This window comes from Xylocopa sonorina, chromosome 10 (assembly GCF_050948175.1).
Source record: "Xylocopa sonorina isolate GNS202 chromosome 10, iyXylSono1_principal, whole genome shotgun sequence".
In the NCBI taxonomy this organism is placed as follows: domain Eukaryota; kingdom Metazoa; phylum Arthropoda; class Insecta; order Hymenoptera; family Apidae; genus Xylocopa; species Xylocopa sonorina.
This window is the reverse complement of record NC_135202.1, coordinates 11,295,327-11,318,704: the sequence shown is the minus strand read 5'-3', so window position 1 is coordinate 11,318,704 and position 23,378 is coordinate 11,295,327. Positions and strand designations below refer to the sequence as shown.

At 45.2% G+C, this 23,378-nt stretch overlaps 5 protein-coding genes across 10 annotated transcripts in view; 1 reads left to right on the top strand and 4 right to left on the bottom strand.

The window, feature by feature from the left end:
* Adar (adenosine deaminase acting on RNA) overlaps nucleotides 1-2,193 on the top strand; it is a 43,260-nt gene extending 41,067 nt beyond the window's left edge. For 3 of the 4 annotated variants that reach the window (XM_076903424.1, XM_076903422.1, XM_076903425.1), the window contains 3 exons: nucleotides 64-370; nucleotides 435-625; nucleotides 712-2,193. In XM_076903424.1, coding sequence (XP_076759539.1) covers nucleotides 64-370; nucleotides 435-625; nucleotides 712-810 — 597 coding nt within the window. In that variant the 3' untranslated portion in view covers nucleotides 811-2,193. The remainder of the gene's footprint in view (nucleotides 1-63; nucleotides 371-434; nucleotides 626-711) is intronic. The other variant, XM_076903423.1, reaches the window with a different exon arrangement.
* Nucleotides 2,194-5,610: 3,417 nt separating this feature from the next.
* Nucleotides 5,611-11,505, bottom strand: Jef (major facilitator superfamily domain-containing protein 6 jef). 3 transcript variants are annotated; one of them, XM_076903420.1, is made up of 11 exons: nucleotides 11,026-11,505; nucleotides 10,155-10,689; nucleotides 9,700-10,089; nucleotides 9,495-9,616; nucleotides 9,200-9,425; nucleotides 9,011-9,142; nucleotides 8,648-8,917; nucleotides 8,273-8,531; nucleotides 7,803-8,096; nucleotides 7,612-7,724; nucleotides 5,613-7,366 (listed from the first exon to the last, which is right to left on the bottom strand). In XM_076903420.1, exons 1-11 carry the CDS (start codon nucleotides 11,430-11,432, stop codon nucleotides 7,247-7,249), a joined length of 2,868 nt encoding a protein of 955 aa, XP_076759535.1. In that variant the 5' UTR covers nucleotides 11,433-11,505; the 3' UTR covers nucleotides 5,613-7,246. The 3 variants fall into 3 exon arrangements, with proteins under 3 accessions (XP_076759536.1, XP_076759534.1, XP_076759535.1); XM_076903421.1 differs by having other exon boundaries at nucleotides 5,611-7,366; nucleotides 7,659-7,724; nucleotides 9,011-9,425; XM_076903419.1 differs by having other exon boundaries at nucleotides 5,612-7,366; nucleotides 9,011-9,425.
* Nucleotides 11,506-13,272: 1,767 nt separating this feature from the next.
* Nucleotides 13,273-14,089, bottom strand: LOC143428514 (uncharacterized). Its single transcript, XM_076903448.1, has 2 exons — nucleotides 13,928-14,089; nucleotides 13,273-13,687 (listed from the first exon to the last, which is right to left on the bottom strand). Exon 2 carries the CDS (start codon nucleotides 13,685-13,687, stop codon nucleotides 13,466-13,468), a length of 222 nt encoding a protein of 73 aa, XP_076759563.1. The 5' UTR covers nucleotides 13,928-14,089; the 3' UTR covers nucleotides 13,273-13,465.
* A 2,797-nt stretch (nucleotides 14,090-16,886) lies between these two features.
* On the bottom strand, nucleotides 16,887-18,842 carry LOC143428516 (tubulin alpha chain). The gene is made up of 6 exons (XM_076903450.1): nucleotides 18,596-18,842; nucleotides 18,280-18,524; nucleotides 17,980-18,207; nucleotides 17,656-17,914; nucleotides 17,445-17,597; nucleotides 16,887-17,157 (listed from the first exon to the last, which is right to left on the bottom strand). Exons 1-6 carry the CDS (start codon nucleotides 18,767-18,769, stop codon nucleotides 16,900-16,902), a joined length of 1,317 nt encoding a protein of 438 aa, XP_076759565.1. The 5' UTR covers nucleotides 18,770-18,842; the 3' UTR covers nucleotides 16,887-16,899.
* Nucleotides 18,843-19,075: 233 nt separating this feature from the next.
* On the bottom strand, nucleotides 19,076-20,941 carry LOC143428354 (nuclear receptor-binding factor 2). The gene is made up of 3 exons (XM_076903155.1): nucleotides 20,811-20,941; nucleotides 20,250-20,506; nucleotides 19,076-20,180 (listed from the first exon to the last, which is right to left on the bottom strand). Exons 1-3 carry the CDS (start codon nucleotides 20,832-20,834, stop codon nucleotides 19,703-19,705), a joined length of 759 nt encoding a protein of 252 aa, XP_076759270.1. The 5' UTR covers nucleotides 20,835-20,941; the 3' UTR covers nucleotides 19,076-19,702.
* Nucleotides 20,942-23,378: the final 2,437 nt, after the last annotated feature.

Below are 23,378 nucleotides of genomic sequence, written 5' to 3'. Positions count from 1 at the left end.
TGCTGTTCCTCTTACGCGTTTTTACTATTTCTTTGGATACTTCGATATGCAATGTACAATTAGTTCAATTTTCAGGGCCAAAGACTGCTGACGATGTCGTGTTCGGACAAAATAGCTCGGTGGAACGTACTTGGTGTGCAAGGTGCACTTCTAAGCCACTTCATCGAGCCAATTTACTTCCACAGCATCGTTCTTGGCAGTCTATTGAACCCAAGTCATATGTACAGAGCGGTTTGCGGGCGTATCGAAAACACGATTCAAGGTTTACCGCCGCCATACAGACTTAACAAACCGTTAATGAGTCTCATCACATCTTCTGAAGTTAGGCAACCCGGGAAGGCACCCAATTATAGCGTTAATTGGACGATCGGTACGCGGAAGAAAGGAAAGGGCGTGCTAGTAGAAATTTCACTGCAATTTAAAGTATTTTGCAGGGCAACCGGAAGCCGAAGTGATAAACTGTACCACAGGGAAAGACGAGTTAGGGAAACCGTCTAGAATATCGAAGCAGGGGCTCTTCAGAAGATTTTACAACTTGCTAGGTAAACTTGATACGATAGACGATGCTGATATGAATCAGTGCCGTCATTATTTAGACGCGAAATCTTCCGTACAGAATTACTCGGTAAGTAGGTAAAACGTTCTCCCGTTACACGGTGGTTACGAATTGCGGTTCATTATTATTTTGTTTTTCATTTTTCTCTGCAACAGCTTGCCAAGCATCAATTGAAGGAAGCTTTCGTAAAGGCACATCTGGGGAGTTGGGTTAAAAAGCCAATAGAACAAGATATGTTCGAAGTTGATATCTGACTAAATCAGGGTAACAGTATCATCTCGAACGATGATAGCACCGATTTTCGTATGACAGATTATGTAGTTCCTACTGCAAACTAGACCGCTCGTTCAGCGTGTTACAATATGGCAGAATGCGGCATCAGTAAAGCATAAATCATAGGATATTATGCATAATTTGTTCACTTTACGTTATACGATCTAGTCATATACATTCTATATAGTCAGAGAAATCGTGTTCAGGTTGCAGGAAACGCAAAGGGCCCTAGGTGGTTAGATCTCGTCTTCGAGCCGTCGAAGGTTTTACGATTCGATAGTTGCTCACTTTAAGTATAGGATTATCGTAACTTTCGATACTTCGAATTTTAATCTTAATCGTTAGTGTGACGTCAATTTCGACAGTTTCTGTAAACTGTTAGACGAATGGGAAAAAAAATTTTGAACAAGTTTCATTTGGCACCAGAGATCTGACATTTCTAAGCAGAGAATATACGTAGCGAACACATCTAATTCGCGTTCTCTTAATTTATTAGAACCGATAACTTTTTACGGTGTAACACATATCTATTTATAAATCAGTCTGATGACTGTGAAAGGAATACCGCGATGTAAGTATTCGAAATAACGCGAATAGGGATGCAGGACGAGTAACTCATAATTGAAAGAACACCTTGAAATTTTCCTCGTGCCTGCAATATTTTTTCTTAGGCTTTAGTGATATAAACAGTGATCTAACATGCATCACGTTACATTCCCCAAAGGCTGTGACCGAGTATAGGTAATCATCACGCAAATTAAGTAATTTGTTGCGAAATTCAACGAGACGAGACAGGAATCGATTCTTTGTCGACGTAATCAATTTCTAACGCGTTCGTTTCAGTTTCATTTCAATCTTTCGCTCCGTTTTATTACGTGGCCACACGTGTGTTGAGTTAGTACAACGGTGGTAAACGTCGACAAAGGATCGGCCCTCGACAGTTCGATGTTGTTGTTGTTACCATTGGTTTTCATAGGGAACAAACGATATAGAGGCTAACGTGTGATTAAGAATTAACCAGCGCGAAAGTATGGGTGAAATACGAGCCAATAGCATTTAGAAATACTTAATTTACCTGATAGTTTTTAGAGAATCCTAAGATCATTGCCTCACTGTGCCAGTATTATACACTTACTGCGATTCTGCCGTAATGACACACTGCCCGGTGTCGGTCCAGTTTCGCTTCAGAAACTCGACGAAATGTACAAACTATTTTATTTCAAACCAACACACACATATTAGAGGCAGTCGTTACTTTTAGATTAAGTATATTTATTTTGCGCGTGGTAGGTGACATTTAATTTATTTTAAATTTAAGTATCGGCCCCTACTTATTTGACAACAGGAATGATATTTTTCTTTCCTTCTTTTCCATCCAGAGAGTGTGTAGTACGTACACACATGTTTGTGCCAATTACGGAACAAAACCAAACGCTATAACGACGCCAATGATTAATTTTTAATTAGGTTTCTTTTTTCCTTTTTCCAAGGCTTTTTTTTTTTAATTTTTTTTTAATCAACGTCAAAGTAATTTATGTTCGCGTTTCCTATATTATCATCGATTAGTTGTTCTTGGCGCTTCAATTAACGAACAAAGAAATGTACGAATAACGACTCGCCATATTCGCATCTTGTCGCTTGCTTCTTGCCTTTTGCATATATATATACATATATATATATATATATATATCTATTACACGTAAATTCAATCTTTGCGAACACGCATTCAAGTTACATATAATACCAACTTTTTCGCATAATAAGCAAATAAAAAATATCTCACCCGTAAAGATAATCACGTTATCTGGGTTGACTATATATTGTTTTCCATATTATATAGAATTATTTCAAGTGACATACACCGAGAAAGAGAGAAGGGGAGAGAGAGGGAGAAAATGAGCGAGTTTGAGAGAGAAAGGAAGGAATAAAGAGGAAACAGAGGTGTACACACGAATAATATTATATTAAGCAGTCTTTAAACAATTATAAATTACCAGGGAGATTTGACACAGGTGATAAAACCTAGAGACCACACGTTTATCGATTTTTTCACATCCTAGTCTGAAATTAGTAATTACTTTTACACGACAGTCAGAGTTTTACATTCGTAGAATAGCATTTCTATTCTGTAGGTAATAAGGGGGTGGTAATGAGAATCGGTTTTTCCTTGGCTCTTCCGTATCTTTCTCGTATATTTGCGAACCGTATCGTGTATACGCACTTTGTACAGGATACGTACACATGTATTGCATTACATACACACAGACACAAACCGATCGGTATCGACGATAGAAGCACCAAATTAGTGGTCAGTGATCGAGATTTTGAGTGAGCATAAAAAGAATACTTAGCTGTTAATTAATTAATTAATTAATTACCACTAGTTTTAGTCGATCTTCGACACACTGGATTTTCGAGTATTCTCCGGACAGTATTCGAGGGAGCATAGTCCTAGAACATCGAGCATAAGACATACTCTCGTAGTCGGCTAGAGTTTAAGCTTGACTAGTGCCTCTAGTTGTAACTTTGTCCAAATTAAGTAATATCGATAAACATAGGCAAGAGAATATCGAATAAACCTTTATTTACCAAGTGGTGGCCAATTATCTTGCGATCATCCCTATGGATTCTTACCGTATCCCGAGTGAAAAGGAAAAAAAAGCGACATGTCTGATTTCATTTTTTGCATGCGACGTAAATGACAAATTACGCACGCGTATAGCTTTAATGTCCATTGGAAATTGGAGGACCCTCGGGGTTCCCGAAGGAGATTGTAGTAAATGTTTGCGATATTTTTATTCTCTTACTTTTTAGCGCATGAATTTGCCTCTCGCTTTCTGCCATTAATGAATACGGCTTAATAAAATCATTACTATATAAGTGTGACTGATGTGTGTTACGTTTCGAATAGCTACGCGCATGTTAAAAGTTCGTTTCATTTTTTTTCTTTCAAACGTACAGACACAATTTAACGAGGGAAAGAGTAAAAAGAAACATTACTCTTTTTTTTTTTTTGAAACTGTATATTAATTACATCTTGCATCTGTTTAATTGTCTATCGTTTATGGCGCTATACCTATCGTACAGCTATCGTTTATCGCGCTTCGCACATGAACCCCTCGACAGATTGTTCTTTCCGCAAATTCATTGAACTCTATCGTCGATAAGTAGCTCGAACGACGGAAACGTCTTCGGGTCGCTTTAGGCTTTGCGAATGCCAGAAATGAAACGACGGTCACGTATCTTCGCGAAATCGTCCTCTTCCGCAAAAGTGTCAAGGACGAAGAATCGTTGAGTTTGCCAAAGCGATTAATTCCGCGCAATGAACAGGAGAGAAATTTGATAAGCTTACAAAGTTGAGCAACAATTAAGTATTTCGGTTTCAGAAATGTAATAATAATAAAACGGGGAAACGTTGGATTCAATCGCTTTGGCCTCGGCGGAACCGTGGAAGGATCGTTTCAGAGAGTCGAAGCGAGCACGTGCGCAGCGATTGTCCGTCGAATATTACACCGATTATATTCTTGAACTTAATCGCTATGTGATATGTATTTAGTTCACCGTACATCTGTTGCTATGCGTTCTCCGTACGTATTTTCTTGTTACCGAGGCTTGTTGCAAGACACGTGAGCATATTGGTGAAAAGTATGCTCGAGCAGAGTCGCTCGATACGGCGGTATCGCGTCTGCGATTGCTACTCTCGCACGATTACCCGAACAAACGCGATACCAGCCAGGAAATGGAAACAGAAGAATGTAACGTGAAATTAAAATTAGAATCCAGAATGAAGGTGTTGCATTCGATCGTGCGACGTTGGCTTAATTTTAGAATTTATGACGCCCGGTACGCGCTAGTTCGTCTCTGCGATACCTTTCTTCGACGTATCCGTTCGGATGCGTCTCTCACCGGAATTCGTAGCTTCTTAACTCGAGCCTAATGCGAGAGGAAGACTTGTGGAGTCAAGTGTCGTTGAAACGGCGTCCGTCGATCGGAGGATCGTCGCACGTTGTCCCTTATCGAGAGTCGTGCGTAAAAAGCGCGGTTGTCGGCGAGCTAGTCGTTGAGGAACGCGAAACAAATCACTGATAGTTTCATTTACATTTTATTTCGAGCACGCCTTTCACCGGATGTCGCGTAACAAATCTAACAAGCTCGACGGCGGTCCTTTTTAGATCTACGAAAGCGAACGACGAATAGAGGGCTGGAAGCGTCCCGAACAGCCTACTCGACTACATCGACATCGATCAGTGTAACGGAACAGAATTCGTTGTCACGCAACGTTCGGCAATGTGAATCGTGTTTGAATGATGGCTGAAAATCATGCGTCGGTTAATGAGCGGACCAATTCCACTGGTGTCTTCTATGCGATGTATATCGTGCGTGCGAATGCGTGCCGCAAGACAGCGATTACAATCCCGTGGCTTACGTTCGATGAGAAATTGCGTTTACAACATTAGCTACTACACGTCGATTACGCGCACTCTAGCGCGGTGCAGCTACTTTACTTAGCCATCTAGTCTACTCGATTTCACGGTGGAAGGTGCCCTCGAAAACTGGCGTTCGTCCAAGGTCTGGTCGACCGAGGGAAACGAGGTGTGCACTCTTGCGACGCACTTACCATTATCATTACCGTAACCGATTATGCAACGCCACCGAGCTCTAAAAAGCGCTCATACAGCGTTGCGAACAACGCTATACTTTATCGTTTAGCTAAAACTTCACTTAAAGTACGCACGTGGGTACTTTACGTTACGTCTAGCTTACGTCTGCCTCGAGGGAAACGGGATTCCGTATCGTTTAAGCTGCTCGCGCGATCCCCCCGAATCGAGTCGTGGAAACGTCTTCGATTTTCGAAGCGAACTTCCACTCTGAACAAGAATCGTGGCCTGGTGTGTCTGAAGCGAAATATATTTCTCTGATTTCAACTGAATTGTAAGAAAATAGCGGCTAGGCGAACATTTCTTCGACGTCGATTCGGGCAAACGCGCGACGTTTAACAGCTGACGAGCTCCCAGCTCCCCATAACTACGGGTCCACATTTCCGTCTTCATCCACGGACCACCATTGATCATCTTCCATTATCAACAATATCATACACTTATCACGAAGAGAGAGCTGTTCTGCTTACGTAATAAAACAACACTCGATCGTCTACTCGACGAGACTACTCTGTGATTATAGTTTGCGTGAAACATTTTACAGATACAGCACGCAACGAGCAACGTTCAGCCTAGAAACGGAAACGAATAGGAGGACGAAGGGAGTGTAGAAGAGAATTCTGCTTAATATTCACACGCAAGAGAGCCAGAGATACAGTATTTACAATGACCCCCTCCGACGGTCGTTGGGATTAGCTTCATCGGAGGATGTTGGATACGTACAACGATGTTGAAAGTCGCGACGAAACGAGAGAAGCGGAGCAACGCGCGCGTTTAGATACATGGAGTAATTACATCGAACTGCTTGCATCCTCGTTCGGTGCTTCGCGCGAGTTCGATCGAATCCTCGAATACGTATCGGGCAGTCTTGTTCGAAGCGATCGTTGCGGATCGCGGGAGCCGCTCGCATCGATTCGTATTCGTCGATCGACGAAGAGAGACTCGATCGCCGCCGCGGGATGCAAGCCTTTTTATATAGGATAAGCGTTTTCGTTGAAGCGACCCCGCAGATCGTGTTGTGCCGTACTACACGTGTCAGGTATAATTACGTAGATAGATTTTAATCGCAAGAGATGTGTTCCTCGTGAGAGTGTGTTCGCTGTACATCATTTATACGCGGGCACACGTGTGTGCCGTTTGGCGATCCATGCGTTCGTTCGCACCCCGATTTCGACTAAATTGCGACGACGACGACAAATTGCCGCGCTTCTACACCCCGAGCAGATACTTCTGTAGGGTGTTCCCGAGAGATTCGATCCTCCGCGCAACGCGAAAGCTCCGTTTCGCGTACGTCGATCTCGTCTAGTCGAAGCTGCCCTTTGATGATCTCCGAGAGCACCATTTTTCTTCATACTTCTCTCGCGACTCGTCGGTTGTATCATTGTTAAGAGACTGATATTCTCCGCAAATTTGATCCGTGAACAACGTTCCCGGGGAACAGGCACTTTTGAGTCGTCGAAACGGATAATCCTCTGTTTAACACCTTCTCTTGTCGTTATAGATCATCCGTTTTCTCGGGACTACAATTTCGATTAACGCTGCCGGACGCTGCCAACACGAGCGTATCGAATAATGGTGCTCAATGGGACACCAAGGGGCTACCGTGCGGTCTGCCAACCACCACGTAGAAATTTCATCCGTCCAGCTCTTCGGAGCTGGCCCCCCGCGTTCGTGATTCACCAGAGAACGAGCCGGCTATCGACCAACGTGGCACGAACATATCCTGATCAGCTCAAGTAGGATCGAACGTCCCAGACTGTTACCATTCGTAGTCGTGCTGATGGAAAGGGTTGGTGCATGGTTGTTGAGCGTGTAGATGGGTCACTATCGGCGGTGGTTTAACCAGATCGAGATCCCTGCTTATCACCTCATTGTAAAGCTGCGCAACAAAAGAGAAAACGATAGAAATTAGATCATCCGTCCTAGGGGATCACGACGTTGGCGTTGCGGTAAAAAAAAAAAGAAGAAAAAATACAGAGGCACGAACAGAAATAAAGAAACACGTATTTTTCGCTCAGAGAGTATAGCCTTGCGTAGAAGTTTTCTCTCTTTATATCTCTCTCTCTTTTTTTCTAACAAACGTCTTCCTTCGTGGACGTTTTAGTTAGAATGATTTTACTAAACCTGGAAGCTCCTACGGATATACTCGTCCTCTCCATTGCCAGTCATACCGTAATTATATCCACCACCACCGCCGCCTCCGCCGTTCAGAAATGGATTCGTCGGGTTCACTGGGCCTGGAAACAGCACGCCACCCATCACGTCGCTACACGAAGACGTGAAACGAAACAGAAGAACGGAAGAGAAGAACCCACCTCCGTTTGCACCGGGTACACCGAGATTTCCGCCCGTGGTCTGATAAGTGGCACCGTAGGTCGAGTCTTGGTTGGCCAGCTCGTGCAGCCGGGTCGAACTTAAAGCGCGAGGAATCGCGTTGCTGGGTACGCCGTGCGGCGCCAAATGCGTCGCCTCGGCCACCTGACGCGGATCCTCCGTCTGCGGTAACTCGGAAACGAAGCCAGTGTCCTTCCTGTAGAAGTTGATGAACACGAATGCGGCGAGGACGACGATGCAGATCAGGCCGTAGGCTCGGAACGTAGCGGTTGTTCCTAAGAGAAAGAGAGAGAGAGAGTACGTTCAGGTGAGACGTTGCAGCGAAACGTTGCTGTTACTAATAATAAACGTATCTATCCTGAGCGATGCGACCGGAATCAATAATGAATTACTTGCAATTTCTGGTCTCCCTCGAGGCGGATCGATACGAGATACGGTTCCTCGAGCTTACCGTAAGCGTCGACGAACATGCCACCGATCACAGCCCCGCATCCCCTGCCAAGACCGTGATGAACACCTTGAAGAACACCCTGCGCACTGGTACGCAACTGCGGCGGTGTGTTGTGAGAGATGTAGCTGCAACAAGCAGCCCAAACAGCCGCGTGGGTTATACCTTGGATGAACTCGAACGGCAACACCCACCACGGTACCGTCAGCCAGGATATGTAAAGGAAACGGATTACGTTTCCACCCAGCCCCATGCACAACACCTGTAACCACGCGTAGAACGCGTTACAAAGCGAATTCCACAATTGTAAAGTAGCCTGAGAACCATTTTACAAGTCGCTGATAAGTTCATAGAGTATAAGAATGGAACGCGAACTACCTTTACGTGGCCGATTTGTCGAATCAGTTTGAAGCTGAAGAAGTAGGCGAATATCTCGGAGATGTGATTGATGACGGAGGCAACACCGAAGAGAGTAGGTGTACCGCCGTAGTCCTGAAGATGCCAGAAGAGGAAGGTGAAGATCAGCCCGATACCAAAGCCCATGAACCAGGCGACGAAGAGGAAGGACGCGCACTTGAGGTCTTTGAATTGCTTCAATACCGTCACCCATTCTGGGATCTCTCGCATTGTCTGAGCGAACATTTTAGTCTAGAAGAACAAAAGACGGTCGTAACGATAGGCCAGCGTCGTGGGATCGATGCTGTAAGATCAAGGACAGGATCAGAGGAGACTTCAGAGTACCTTGCCCTCGGGTGGCTGCGGCTTCGGAGGTGGTGCGCCGGTGTCTTGAAGACTGGGCAGGTTCAGCTGCTGAGAGAGTTGACTCTGCAGCTGTTCGTCTCTCGTCGGCTCCGCAGGAGGCTTCTCCACTTCCTGAACAACCGAGTGGATTAATTCGACGCCGGTTTTCTCTCGCACGTGATCACTCACCGGTTCCACGACAGGAAAGTCGTATTTGAAGTTGATCTGCGTGGCAGTGATCAGAGCGGCGCCCATGAGAACACTGAAGATCGCGAAACAGATGGTGTAGTTCTTCTCCCTGGCGTCTGGGCCGCATGGGTGCTCCGAGAACGCGGTGCTGTGGTCCAAAGCGATGCCAACGAAGAACATGGCCAAACCCCAGCCTAAACTTCCAAACATTCGCTGGTGGCCGTACCTGTATTAAAAGAGGAAGCTCGAGATCCTGGAAAATAGCTCCCAGACTCGCGTTAACAAGGAACTTTACCTGTCCGCGTCCTCGCCTAGCAAAGTAATCACTGCCGAGTCTGCTAGAGTGATCGCGGGCGCCGAGAAGAATTCTCCGACTATCACCAATAGCAACAGAAGGAAGAACGTTTTTTGGATATCCTGTAATAGTAAGCGTGCCTGCCAGTTGATTACACGCGACTCGAAAGTAATTGGTTTCGTTTATATCCGAAAGTAATCTCTACCGGCAGTCTGTAGACAATCGAGCTGAACAGAGGTTTCACCCATCCCTTGTTCTTTTCTGCACTGTAATTCTCTGCGTAGGTAACCGCGTGAGGACTCTGACCAGAATGAGGCACTCTCACGTAGCGTTTGCTCCTAACCAGCGGCACCTCGACGACGTTCTCCTCGTCGTCTTCGTTGTACCGATGTAGCTCATCTGTTAAGGACAACTTCCGCAGAGTATCCATGATGGACCACTGTTGTTGGAGCTTGAGAAGAGATTCGTTCTTGTCCCCTTTCGCGTCGTCTTTTACCTCGCGTTTCACCATTATCTTGGTCGGGACTGGTTTCACCCTGGTCTTGGTGTGCGAGTACGCCTTCTTCGGTGGCTTCCCGTCGACCAGTGGTTGGTTCTGAAATAGAGACACTCGACGAGTCCTCTCTTTAAGTTACGAACCGTATCGCGGATGAAACTTACGTTAAGGAACCGTTTGTACTCGAGTATGTCGGCTGGACGGTTTTTTCTTTGCAGCGTTTCGAAATCGATCGTCTTGGCCTCAGGATCGTTTTCTTCGAATATCAACTGCTTGTACTTGAGATCCTCCACAGGACTGTCCTCTGTCGTGGCGGTTTCTTCTCGAGTTTCTCGAGTTTCCCTTCGAACCCTGTTATTGTTATTAACGTCATAATTTTCCTGAACATTGTTCGTTGATGTGCCCTTGTTCCTTTGCAGATTGAGGGCCGTCAGTGGATCGAGCTTGCCGTCTTTCCGTAGCCTTTCAAAGACGACGTTCTCAGCGACTTCCAGACATTCTTCGTCGTTCTGGTGGTAAAAGTCCTCGAGAGTGGTAGATCGTTTGACTATCGTCTTAGGGTTGGGCGATTCCAGATACACACTATTGTTTCGCATAACTATACAGGACGTGGCTGGTGGCTGCATGAAAGCGAGAGGGAGGGTGAAGATGATCCAGCAAGAGAGCGAGGCTAAGAAGATCAGCTTCCCCTTCTGCCACCTGAAACGAACAAGTACCGCCGTTGGACTTTCACCAAGTAATTTCAGATTCGAGAAGTTTGCGTTTCGCCCGTCGGAGCTGCTCAATCGATAAGAGGTACAAGCTTTCTCTTGCAACAGCCTCGCTAACCCACGCAGTATTGGATTCTGGATAATATACGCCAACATTTATCAAGCTGATAAAACTGTTTACTTGCGCGACCATTGTGCCAACGATCGAAGAAGAAAGGACGCATGCACACGGAGGTAAAAAATAGAACCGAACGTTTTTAATCCTTTCCCGATATGACACGTAATATCCGTGCCAGTTCTACTCGAGGTAAATTAAGCCGCTTACCTGTCAGCCAACGAACCCCAGAAAGGCGCACTGATGAACTCTATCAGAGGCCTGATACCCATCAAGAGACCGCATTGACCGGCGTTCATGCCCATCTGTTTGAAGTAGACTCCCATCAGGGGAAACAGGGAACCAAACGCCGAGTAAAAGAAGAAATAGAAGGTTTTCACCGTGAGGAGCTCCTGGTCCACGGATCCAAACAGGTACTCGATCACGTCACTCTTGCCACGAATCTTGTGCGTCGCCTCCTTCGGTTGAGGATACAAGCTAGGATCAACCTCTCCTTCCGCATGGGGATCCACCATGGGCCTAACGCCTGGCACCTGTGGTAGAGACCTGCCAGAGATCTGTTGCGGCGCTCCCTCCGCAACCCCATAATCGTAGTCTTCGTGACCATAGTTCTGCATGACTGGAGCCGAGGACTGGCGTTTCTATCCTCAGACTCTCCCTTTTTCTTCTTCTTCTTCTTTCTCCTCTGGTACAGATATTCTTGGACAGAATCGAGACGAGCAATTTAACCGTATCCACCACTGTCTATCGAGAATTGGGACACGGCGTCCAACCGACTCCCAGAATCGGTTCTACGAGTCTACACAGTAACGTCCAGCGAGAGAGGTTCCTACTCGTCGTGTGTCTCTCGTCTTTCGGGGATCACCAGCTACAATCCTTTTAGACAAGCGTCGAATCGATGGTCACCAGTGTGGCACCTTTTGCTCGCGAAATCGATAGTCCTGACAGTGCGCCCGCGCAACTTGCACCCCTCGCGCCACCCCTCCGTAGAGGGACCAGTGACTTGATAGCGATGGATGCCAGATCTTGCCCCGTGTTCGAGTTCTCGAACAAGCCCTTCGCGTCAACTATTTTGCGCGACTTTCAAGTGCGACAATCGAGGATTCATTATGAACATCAAAGGGTTTAGGCTTTACAAATAGGACTTGGATATCGCAAAGGGATGCGCAAATACGTTGCATTTGTACAGATTTCAGGCGCATCTTAAATCTTTCGTTAGAAAGCTCGCTCACTTTCAACCCTTTCCCGTCACCCTCGCTTTCTTCAACTTTCAACAACACTCTGCTCCCGCGATTCTTGCACGACTGATCTTACGCCGGATTTCCGGCTTCCGTACGTGTACGATTGCGCGCCTCTGGCCGACGTTGCTTCGCCTCTTTTCACTCTCATCTTGTCAACTTCAGTTTTCTTTCGTTCCTCTTATTAGCAGATACTTATCGATCGGCAATTAGTCGTGTAAAAATAAACATCTCGAGCCTTTTTACGCTCGGAAATTTTTCCTCGCGAACTTCACCGCGATCGAACCGGCGCGAGTTTAAGGAAACCCTTTGCGTGCTCGCGACGAATGTCAAAGACCTTGACCGGCAATTTGCGTTTCTTCCCTTATCTCGAGAGCGTTTCGCTCGATCGTCGCACCAACGCGCGGTCCATCTCATCGTTTCGAGCGCAATTTCTGTTGCGCTTCTGATATACCGCGTTAAATAATCGAAAGGAGAGCGTTGTACTTTACGTAAATTTTTACGTTGCGTTCCAAACGACTGCGTTGATAATGCGATAGACTAAGAGGAAAATGATCAGCCATTGTCCCGTCTGGTTCACGTTTAATCGTGACGCATCTGATATCGGTGAATCGCATGTAACTCGTGTGAAACACGATATGTATGCGTGATTGCAGAATTTCCTCGCGATAGCGGCTGCGATCCGGCAAGTGCATCGATCCGAAAAAAATTGTCTTTCACAGATGTTCCAAACCTTTTCGCGTGGCCATTGGAGAATGCGTGGTAGGAAGATTCCACGCTAGAAGCCCGTGCAGCAGGAACAAACCGTTGGATCGGAGTTGACCCCTGAAACGGAAGATCGCAATATAGCTGGAGGTTTATCGAGCAGCAAAAGGAGCAAGGAAAGCAGTCAGAGGCTGTTGGAGCGATTAATCGTTATCACCTTTGACGATTCAAATAAAAGGCTCCTATTCTCCGAAGAGAACAACTAGCGTGATGTAAACCGGCGTTGGCCTTATTTCAAAGTTCAAGTATGAAAATCGACGGAGGGAGCACGCCAATTTCATCTAGGCGCGATAATCGCGTGCGTCATTGTTCCTGCGGTACACGCTCGTTAACTTGTGACATTCGATCGTCCATTGGGACGACGCAGCGGAATAACGTTGCGTTCGAGAGGAATTCTGAAGGAACGCAAGTACATGGATAAGCGGAGGATTCGTTGAGTTCACGAACTCGATGATTATAGAAAATAAATAGAATATTTATTCGATAAATACACGCTATCGATGACGCTGCATGTAAAGATGAACGTATACAAATGTTAACTTAAATTACTAAGTATGAGTTATGTACAAAGTCTAAAATGGCATTTAGCGCCTCGTGGATGAAACGTCGATTCCTCCGCCGTCGAGAGTGTCATGTTGATCTTTTGTCTAGTTCTGATGGCTGAAGATGTCGTGAGGTATCGGACCCATACGCGACTGGCCCTCGAACGCTGACACGGCGGACGTCGAGGAGGGCGCCGGTTTCGGTGGCCCTTGGAACATACAGGTCTTCGCCGTTTTCAACAGATGACCGTTGCTCGCAGTTCGCCAATAAACTGTGCGAACAGCCTGCTTGCCAGCTACGTAGCTTACAGCACCACCGATCAGCATCTGGAAGAGGAACAAAGTGGAGGATTTAATGTACAGAAGACAACTATTCATTTCTCTGGGAAAGTGGTTCAGATTGAGACGAGCAATTTTTAAATATCTCTGTCTTCGCGACAAATGGAAAATTGACAAACGTTCTATGTTACAGGCGAAGAGACGAAGAAAAACTTGTTCGATTTCAAGACGAAGAGTAGTTTCAGTCGAGCAGACAAGAAGTAGAAATTACCAAGTGAAAATGCTCACCTTTGCTTGTTTGCTGAGACGACGTACGAACGAGTGACTAGATAGTTGCAATAGAACCGTGCAGTTCTATTTCGTCGTAAGACTTGTTGAAGCGAGGAGAAGAGATTTCTCTACCTCATTCGTGATCGCACGAGGATGAGAGCTGCACTGACGATCTGCTCCTCGCCGGTGGATAATTTATACGATAACGTCGACGTCACGGGATCTCACGATAAGGGGACGTTTACGTCATTCACATCGTGATCGCCGAATCCTCGAGCGTGGCATGCACTCGGGCGGGGGTAATGGGACCTCGGATTTTTTAATAACGACCAATTGAAGATTCAGATAAATTACGCGTCACCTCCTCTTTCATTAACTATCAATGTTTGCGATGTAATTACGCAACGGCCAACGGTTGACGAGCGAAAAGAAACCAAAAAGGTCTTGGCGAGCACGTTGACCTATCAATTCCTAGTTCCTCCACGTTTTATCAATTCATATAGTCATCAGTTCGTATCGGGAGTGTTTGTAAACAGGACGGCAAAATAGGTCTTCTGGTATCTCGAGTTTACTTTGAAAAAACAGCAATTAACGTTGGTAAATACAGTTGAATATTTATGAGTCATCGTTGTAACACGCAGAATCGTGGCCGAAACGATCGAACGATTCCATGCTGCACGTGGACAAATTGCTGTACGTTTCTATCGTTTAAGAAAAATAACTCGTAGCTTTGCGTCCAACGACAATCGATATATCTAGTATTCAGTGTCGTACATAGCGTTACGTCATAGTAGGCTATACGTTCCTTCCTGGACTTATAGAGCATAGCGGAAAATACGGTGGTGTTCGTCTGCCGTAGTGTCTACGCGAGAAGAGCGAGGGCTATTTTCCTGCACAAAGTTTAAACAAGGGAAATCGTATTTCTAGACACACACCGTGCTGAAAATAATTCCTTCTGTCAGACACGCGTGAATTATAATTGTTCGGGGCACATCCGCAGGCTTTGAACTTCCCTATCTCCTTGTGCAATTACCCCGTATCGTTCCAAGGATTAATTCGCTCTTATGAAGCTGGTATTCCCGAAGTATTTTCCTACCCTGTTATCAGACAATCCCACGCGTCAATCGGTCGCATTAACACGAATTGTTACGACGATTGCATTGCCCGATCACATGTTCGGTATGCGCAGAAATCAGTATCGTCCTCTTAAGAAGAAATGTATTTTTATCCTCGTCGATGAATTCGTAATCGGTTATCGCGAGTCTTTCCATTCAAGCCTTGAGTGCAATTTTATCGGTTAATTGTTGATACTTCCTATCAGAGATCTAATCCATCTTACGAGGACTTTCCTGGGACCCGTGCGTTTGATTTATTTTCGCGCTTGAAGGCTGGAAAATACCACGGAGCGAGTATCGTGTTTCTGTACAAACCGATCAACCTGGTATCTCTGCCTCGTAAAAGTCAGCTGTTGAAGCGTCGAACCGATTTCTTTTGTCCCGCTGTTTCAATGTCGCTTACGCAACAAGAGCTAGGCTTGCACAAATTCAGCGTTATCTACTAGCTTCGATGCATCTGCTAGAATAAAAGATTTCAGGGGTCGATCGTTTGGCTCCTAACGGAACCTCCGCTTCGTACGTCAGCGCGTGCAAAGTTCCGCTGGCGGACGATCGATGGAAAATTTGCTCCAAGCCGAGGGAAATAGGATCGAGGAGTTTATCGGGAACGCACTGTATAATCCGAAATCTGCTCTCGAACGGAACGAGATGAAAATGACGCAAGTGTAACGCGCAAGTACGCGAGCGCGTTCGATTCACGACGGTACGCGTGGCAAAGGCAGAGAAATCGCGCACGATTCACGTGCAACTTTCGTGGCGTCGCGAAAAGGAACGGAGAGAAGACGACGTGATCGCGATAAACGCTCGTGATTGCCGATTTCGATAAGAGTGCCTCGTGTATTCGTCTCCTATCTGTCTGATGATCCTCGTTAATGACTAAACGTTTGGGTACACGATCATTGTTTCACCCCTGTAATCGACGAACGAACCAAGGTTGCAGAACGAAGAAAGCGTGTAATTGCGTTGGAATTGGGTTACATAAGTATGTATCTGAACAGAGTCTACCCTCTGATTAATTTGCTCTAATCATTACGCAGATAGCTGTATCACTTTATCAAGTTACATTCGCTGGATGGACGCATCGCGGAGACAATCGAAGCAAGGAGCGTGTAACGGCCGATAAAGAGTTCGAGTGGACGTATCTTCGTTGGGGGCATGGTCCTGTTTCGTTATCGCCCGATACATTATCGAGTCCACCGTGTTATCGTCTCGCTAGGAGTTTCTCCGGACTACGAAGGCCCAAAATCGAGCTGCGAGGCAAAGTTCAAAGCGTGGGTCATCTGGAGGAAATTGAAGGAAACCTACGTTGAAGTGAATGACTCATTCATCGAACAAGTGTTTGCGTAAACTAAAAAAATATTCAATCGACGAAGAAAAAAAAGAATTTTGCGTTATCGTTGACCTTTAGTTTAATACGTTCATTTTACAGATACCAGGCTGGAAGAAAAAAATTCTCCCTCGCTGAAACATTCTACGTTTCCATCGGAATTCTCTGCCGCTTGAATTCGTACAGGTAACGCAGACAGGTGGCTGGTGCTGTCCAGTGCAAGAACGAGGACACAGTCGAATATCACCGATTGCTTATCAAACAGACGATTACATAAACGAAACGAGGTTCGATATGCTCGCGTCAAGTACAATACCAAGGAACGAGCGTGGTTGGATCGTGGTGCCAGTGGGTCTGCCACTGACTGTACTCTTATCTCTGCGCGATTCTTCATTATCGCGAGCAATCCTCAGGTTTGTTACTTTCCTCTCGCGGTATGAAAACAAACCGAAGCTACTTCGATAGACAATATCGTAATCCTTCGTTTCCGATTTCTTCGAAACACAGAGACACCGCGATAACAGAAAGAATTTGATTGCTCGAGAGCATCATCTCTCGATCTCTTTATAATCAGCTATCAAAGCAGCCATATTCTCGATAGCTTCATCGAAGAAACTCTCCTCCATACCCTCTCCTACGTAATGATGAACGTAAGCTCTATTCTGGAACATCAAGTCGAATTTCCTGGCAAGGTTCAACCATTTGTATCTGACGGCGGTATTGTTGCTGGCCATCATCACTGTTCTCTTCGACGCCGCCAAGTCACCTCCTGGCACAGTCGTGGTTGGCTGGTAATTAATTCCTACCTAGAAATACAGTCGGAAAACGTTCGAGTCATTAAATTTGATCTCTGCTCCGTAGGGAAACCGACGCAAATCGTTTACTTCCTTGTGCGAGACTAAACAAACCGATGGTTTGCTCTGTGGCAGAAAAATCGCCGCTATCTGTGCACACGCGGTTCAATGTTCTCGCTAACTTTTCACGCCGTTAGACATTGGCATTCTATGTCGATAAAAGCTCGAGCAATTTGTTATCAACGTTCCACCGACGTTCTTGATTATTTGTTTATTATTTACTGTTCGCATAGAATTACCTTGAACCCCGTCGGGCTCCAAGTGACAAAACGGATCGACTTCGCCCCTTTCAACGACGCAATCGTTCTATTGACGTCATTTGGGCTCACGTCTCCGCGGTACAACATACAGCAACTGGTGTAAGCACCTATCCGCGGATCGCACATTGCCATCTAAAAAGCAGTTGAAACGATGGGTCATCGTCGAGAACCTACTAGTTTAGTCGTTCACCTGATTGGCAGGGTCGAAGCAGTCGAGGGTGATCTGTCGCGTGGTAATTTCCGAATGCATCGCCCTCCTAGGAGAAATTAAAGGGGCGTACGTGACCAACGCGAAGTGGTTTCTGGGATAGGGAACCAAATTCGTTTGCAATTCCTCGAGGGTCAAATTCAAGGCCCCCTCGAATCTCATCGAAGCCGTAACGCTGGACACGACCTGAGCTTTTATTCGATTCAGATTTGTGTATCCTGCATCCTCGATATCCAAATTCCTAACAGCGAAAGAAAGACAATAGAACAAGAAATTGCTGTTAATCTCTATTAATTTAATTGCTACCTAGCGCATATGTTGTATAGGGCTTCGTTGTCAACTAAAAAGCAGCAGTCGACGTGATCCAAGGAGCCGTGCGTGGAGAAGACTGCGTTGTACGGTTCAACGATGATTGTGGAAATGTTCGGGGACGGAAACACGACAAAGTCCAGAATAGTTGTCTTGGGACAATCCTGGGATAGGCGCTCGATCAACAATGTGGCAAATCCACCTCCTGTACCGCCACTTACGGATCTACGTTCATCGATATTCTACTTTCATTCGTTGGACTTAAAATTTCGTTAACGAAATTTTGCTTCGTTTTACCTGAATATGATGAATCCAGCTGGTTGTGAACACGTGTCCCATATTTTCCAGATACGATTTAACACGAGATCAATCGCCTCGCGGCCTACGCTGTAGTAGCCTTTGGCATAGTTATTGGACGCGTCCTCCTTTCCAGAGATCAACGAGTCCGGGCTGAACAATCTTCTATATTCGCCAATTCTAATCTCGTCGATCACCGTGGGCTCTAGATCGACGATCATCGTGCGCGGAGTCAGCTTTTTTCCCTGTAAGTCGTATCGAGCCCAGATCTTGTCTTTCACGAATGACCATCCTGTTTCATCACGCTTTGATTTACTTGTGTCTCCGAAAAGATGCTGCACATAGACGTATCTGTTGGATAGTAGCCTGGGTAGAGGCAACCATCGGGGGATACACCGTGTTCCAGGCAGAACAATTCCCAGCAGGCGTTCGCGATCTGCGTGCCAGCCTGTCCTACGAAAATTGTTATTATTTCACTTGGCTTCTCCATTGCTTGACCACATCCTGAGCTATGGATTTCGAATGGTTTCCCATTTGCAACGACGGAACAGGAGAGAAGTAGTAGCTTGGATATCGTAAAATTGCACAAAAATTTTGATCATTATTTCGCATTTTTTTTCTTTTTTTTTTACTCTTCCCGAATCATTTTTATGAATTCGTCGAAATGAGGGAGTTGGAAGGCATTGAACGTGTTCACTTATCGTAGAGAGCGTCAAGTTTTTCGCTGTGTACATCGATAACGTTAATATCGACGCTTTACGGGAATATTTTAAGCAGTTTGAATAACAAAGACGTGTTCCGAGTTCAGCAGATATTTATTGCGCAACATTACGTACTATGTAACAAAGTTCTCCAAACATTTCCTTATATGTATTCGACAATAACTTTTAAAACGAATGCCGGCCGTGTGCGTTCTAAATTACGAATTAACAACGATCACAAACACTTTACATTTGCTTTGTAGAATTTCGCAAAGAAAAGAACATTCGTTATTGTACTATTTACTTCTGCCTACGAACATCGAAATGGCAGTATTTCAATCGATAAAATGTCAACTGCTTTTATTACTCGTACATATAGAGATACATTATCTTACAAACGAAACGTATTTCATTCGCAAACGAAATATGCGTTACACGATTACGTTCCTTTGATAGCTGATATGTGCTTTGATCCCTCTGAATAACACCAAACGATTGAAAATAAGTACTAACACGCATTAAGTTTGAATACGCTATATCTTATCATACAAAACGTTGATTCTGGTACACGGATACACTTTCAAATTCTACGACAACGAACCAATTCCCGCGTTAATCTTTTTTGTACTGTTACAGATCTGGTTTCATTTTTTATACAATAATATTCATCACTTATTCGATGGAAGATTTCAACAAAGAAATTGCCTGTATCATACAGTAATTTACGTAGACGTGAAATCAAATAGAGGCATTTCTAGAGGAGTTAAAGGTGGCAGAGGTGCAAGCCTTAAGGAATGCGCATTGTCTAGCCTAGTCTCGTCGTTAAGATTAGCAGACACTGCGTGAAGTTGTTCGGTCAACTGTTTCACTTCTTCTTCTTTCGCCTCCAGTTGACTCAGCAAGCTTCCGATTAGGCAACGCAGCTGGCAGTTGACAGTCTTTAGTTCCTCGATAACCGTGACAGTGTCCTTTGGGTGCTTGAAACCTTTGTCCTCGCTGCTTGGTAATGATATCAAAGTCAAAAGACTGTCTTGTTCTTCAATTGTTCTATATATTGCTTGTCTAAGGGATCCGTCAAACTTGTCAGTCGTAAACTCTGTTGTATCCTTTTCAACTTGTTTCGGTGCCTGTTTGCTAAGAATTTCTCTCTGTTGATTTTCTAAGGTAGCTTTGTACTCTTCGTATTGCGCTTGTTTCATTCTGTAAAACAATTTTTCATAAGTACCCACTGTTTACTGCTTGTAATTGACTCAAGTTATTATCGATCACCTAACTACAGCGGCTTGTCTTTTGTGATAGTCACGTTGGAGTGCCAGAGATTCCAAGGTGATGAATGAATGAAAAGAAGAGATTATATTCGGCGGTGGATGACTAGACACATAAGAAGTCTTCATATGAACGAAACTAGATTCAAGCTGTGCGTGTGCCTCTCCTAAAAGACTGGCCACTGTCTCGTGACAATTAGCTGCCTCCTCGAAGCGTCCCTCTTGTAACAGTGCCTCCGCTCTTCTTTGCCTCTCGTGTGCCTTCGGAAGGAAAGGTATCTTATCAGTTTTGCCCATATCTAATCCGCAAATAGTCGATCCAAAGAACCAAATGCGAGTGCCAAAAATTAACATATGGCATTCGACCACTCGATATCAGTGCGTCGATAGCTTACATGGTAGCATGTTTTTTTGCAAAATCGAAACGACTAGCTTGCGCAAACGAACGCTGTAGATGGTGACGAATGCTCGGACAGTGCATAAATTAGCAGCACGCATGACGGGGGGGAAAAATGATTAGTCACGCGTTAAGATAGGATTAATGAGAAAACGCGAGGACACTTACCGCGTTCAAGATTGAAGTCTCCATGGCTGATCAGCTGATCGAATGACAGAATAAAAACAGAGAGGCAACATGTGGGTTATTTTCTGTTATGGCGCGTAACGACGCATGTACCGATCGAGCATAATATCGAATATCAAAAATGTATTTCACATCGCGATACCCCCAAATACAGCTACCCAATTTTTATTTTTTTACTACAGTCAATGTATTGCAAAGAATCGTATCGTGCAGAAGAAAAATGAAAAAGTAAGGAGATTTCATTATCGATCGATAATAACGATGACTTCTATGCGATCTTCTTTACTACCCCCAGATGTCACTTCGGTACAGTTGTTCAAACAAAATGGAACAGAATAAAAGTTTAGTCGGACCAAATTTAACACGGTTTTAATTCGTGCTAACATTTTGATTCAGATTCATAAAACCCTCTGAAAATAGTATGCAGACATGACGCAGAATTGATGAAGGTAAAAGGTAAAACAAAGATTATACGTATATTAGAACGATCTGAAGTTCGAACGCGTGCATACGCATCGGTCCATCGCAGACTGTAGTTCCGAATGCGAAAGAATGTGTCGAGTGGACACCGAGTTATTAAGAACGCGATGAATCCTAACGAGTTTTACAGTTGTATATCGAAAAGACATTCGTTGGATTCGTTAGAAACGGGTCCGCAATCACAGAGTCCTAGTCAGACAAGAGTCGAAAAGGAGTCGAGCGTAGGCGTAGACCCGATGCCTTTATAGGAAAACGAGAATCAACGTGGAAACTTAATTATTCGGACTGTATCAGCCGTGCGTGTGTGTATGGTTCCGTCGAGTGTTTCATCTATTAGAAAATAACGTTGACCTCATCTCCTACGGCGGAGCATGAAAAATACCTTGGTCCTCTTTAGGTTAAGTTGATCCCGCGATCGACTCGAGCACGATCGGCTATCATCGATCTTCTGGAAGGTGAGGTCGAGTCAATTAATACGATCGATTAATCAGCGGTTATTAGTGTATCGGAGAGAAAGGTATGGAGGGAAAACTGAATCTACAGTGAGTCATTAAAAATGAATCACGAACCCGTGGCATTAAATGGATTAGCATAAACTTTGATCGAGACCGGGAGTAAATTTGCCGTGTAAATAGACGATTGCGTTCTCTATTAAACGAGAACACCGTATACGGCGACAGAGACTCCGGTGAATTTTTATGGTTCACTGGCTCGAATTAGTAAGATCCTCCCGTCTGTTTCCTTATAGCATCAAGTGAATTAGCGCCCGATTAGTGAGCGAACCCCTATGGGACCAAGAAAAAAATTCTCACGGTCGCGGCGTACGGAAAGGAGCCGGTGAGAAAGTAAAGAAAGAAACGTGTTCAAGGTATACGACAACGTAACACCTATGCTCGTTTCAGGAAAAAAAAAAGCCGGGGAGAAGAAGAAGAGGAAGAAGAGGGACTGTTAACGAACGATTTACGAAAAATCTTCAGCTATATCGTCGTGTGCCCGCCGAATCCCCATACACGTTTTGCGCACGCGTTCCTCGGATGAGACGATGTTGCGATCAACGGCGAGTACCGTGGTTTTTCGAGCCACCCCGAGCAACGTGATCGTTTCTGTTTCATTGAAAGCCCGAATATTATGCAACGGCGCAGGGAGAACAGAGAACGTAAGTATATACACACAGAGAAGCGGGGAATATAACGTCTGGCGTCGGTGTTACGCAACCGTATAATCCTAGATTACGGCAATTACATTTTTGCCCGCAGTGCACTTCCATCCGAATCATATATGGAGGCGCTACCCTATCGGATAGCCATCGGGCGCGAATGCGATCTGGCATGCGCGGCCGTTCTCGTGAATGGGCACGGCTCGTGGACCAAGCGGGGCGGCCGTATGAATGAAATAGTAAATATAATTGACAGAAGGGCAGGCGTGGGCAGGCCAGTCAGAACAGGCAAGCAGAAACAGGCGGAACGAGGTGCAAGACGGGAACGGCGTTTTATACGCGGCAGGCGTAGGATCGAGGTCATCACCTTTCTATCATCCGAAGAGCCTAGATAGCGCCTTTTTTTCTTTTTTCTTCTTTTTCCTTCTCTTCCTCTTTTTTTTTTATACCTCGCACGAGTTTCGACGTGGTTTCATACTGCGTATCCTTGATACGATTTAGCCGGCTGTCGTTATTCGTTACTCGCCGCGGGTATCAACCCCCTCCTCGGGAGTAGCATTGTTTAACGCATAGATTTTAGTCGCGTTACATCAGTCAGCCACCGTTACGGAAATAGAACAGTCGATATAATGAGATTTCTATTTCTGTTGCAGACCTGCAGACCGATCCCCGTAAGTAGGAATCCCTGTAGGTCCTCTGGTACGTGAAAACATTACGTGACGATGAGGACAGATCCGCCCTCAGTCGCAGGTACTGGCTGTTGTGGAGAACGTTGAAGGAGAGCTGCGCCAGTTCTTGGCCGGTCGGTCTGCCTTTTCTTTCTCCTTCTCTCTCCCCCTCCGTCTTCTCCCTCTCTCTCTCTCTTTCTCTATCTTTCTCTTTCTCTCCCCTCCCCCTCCTTACATCGCGGAGTC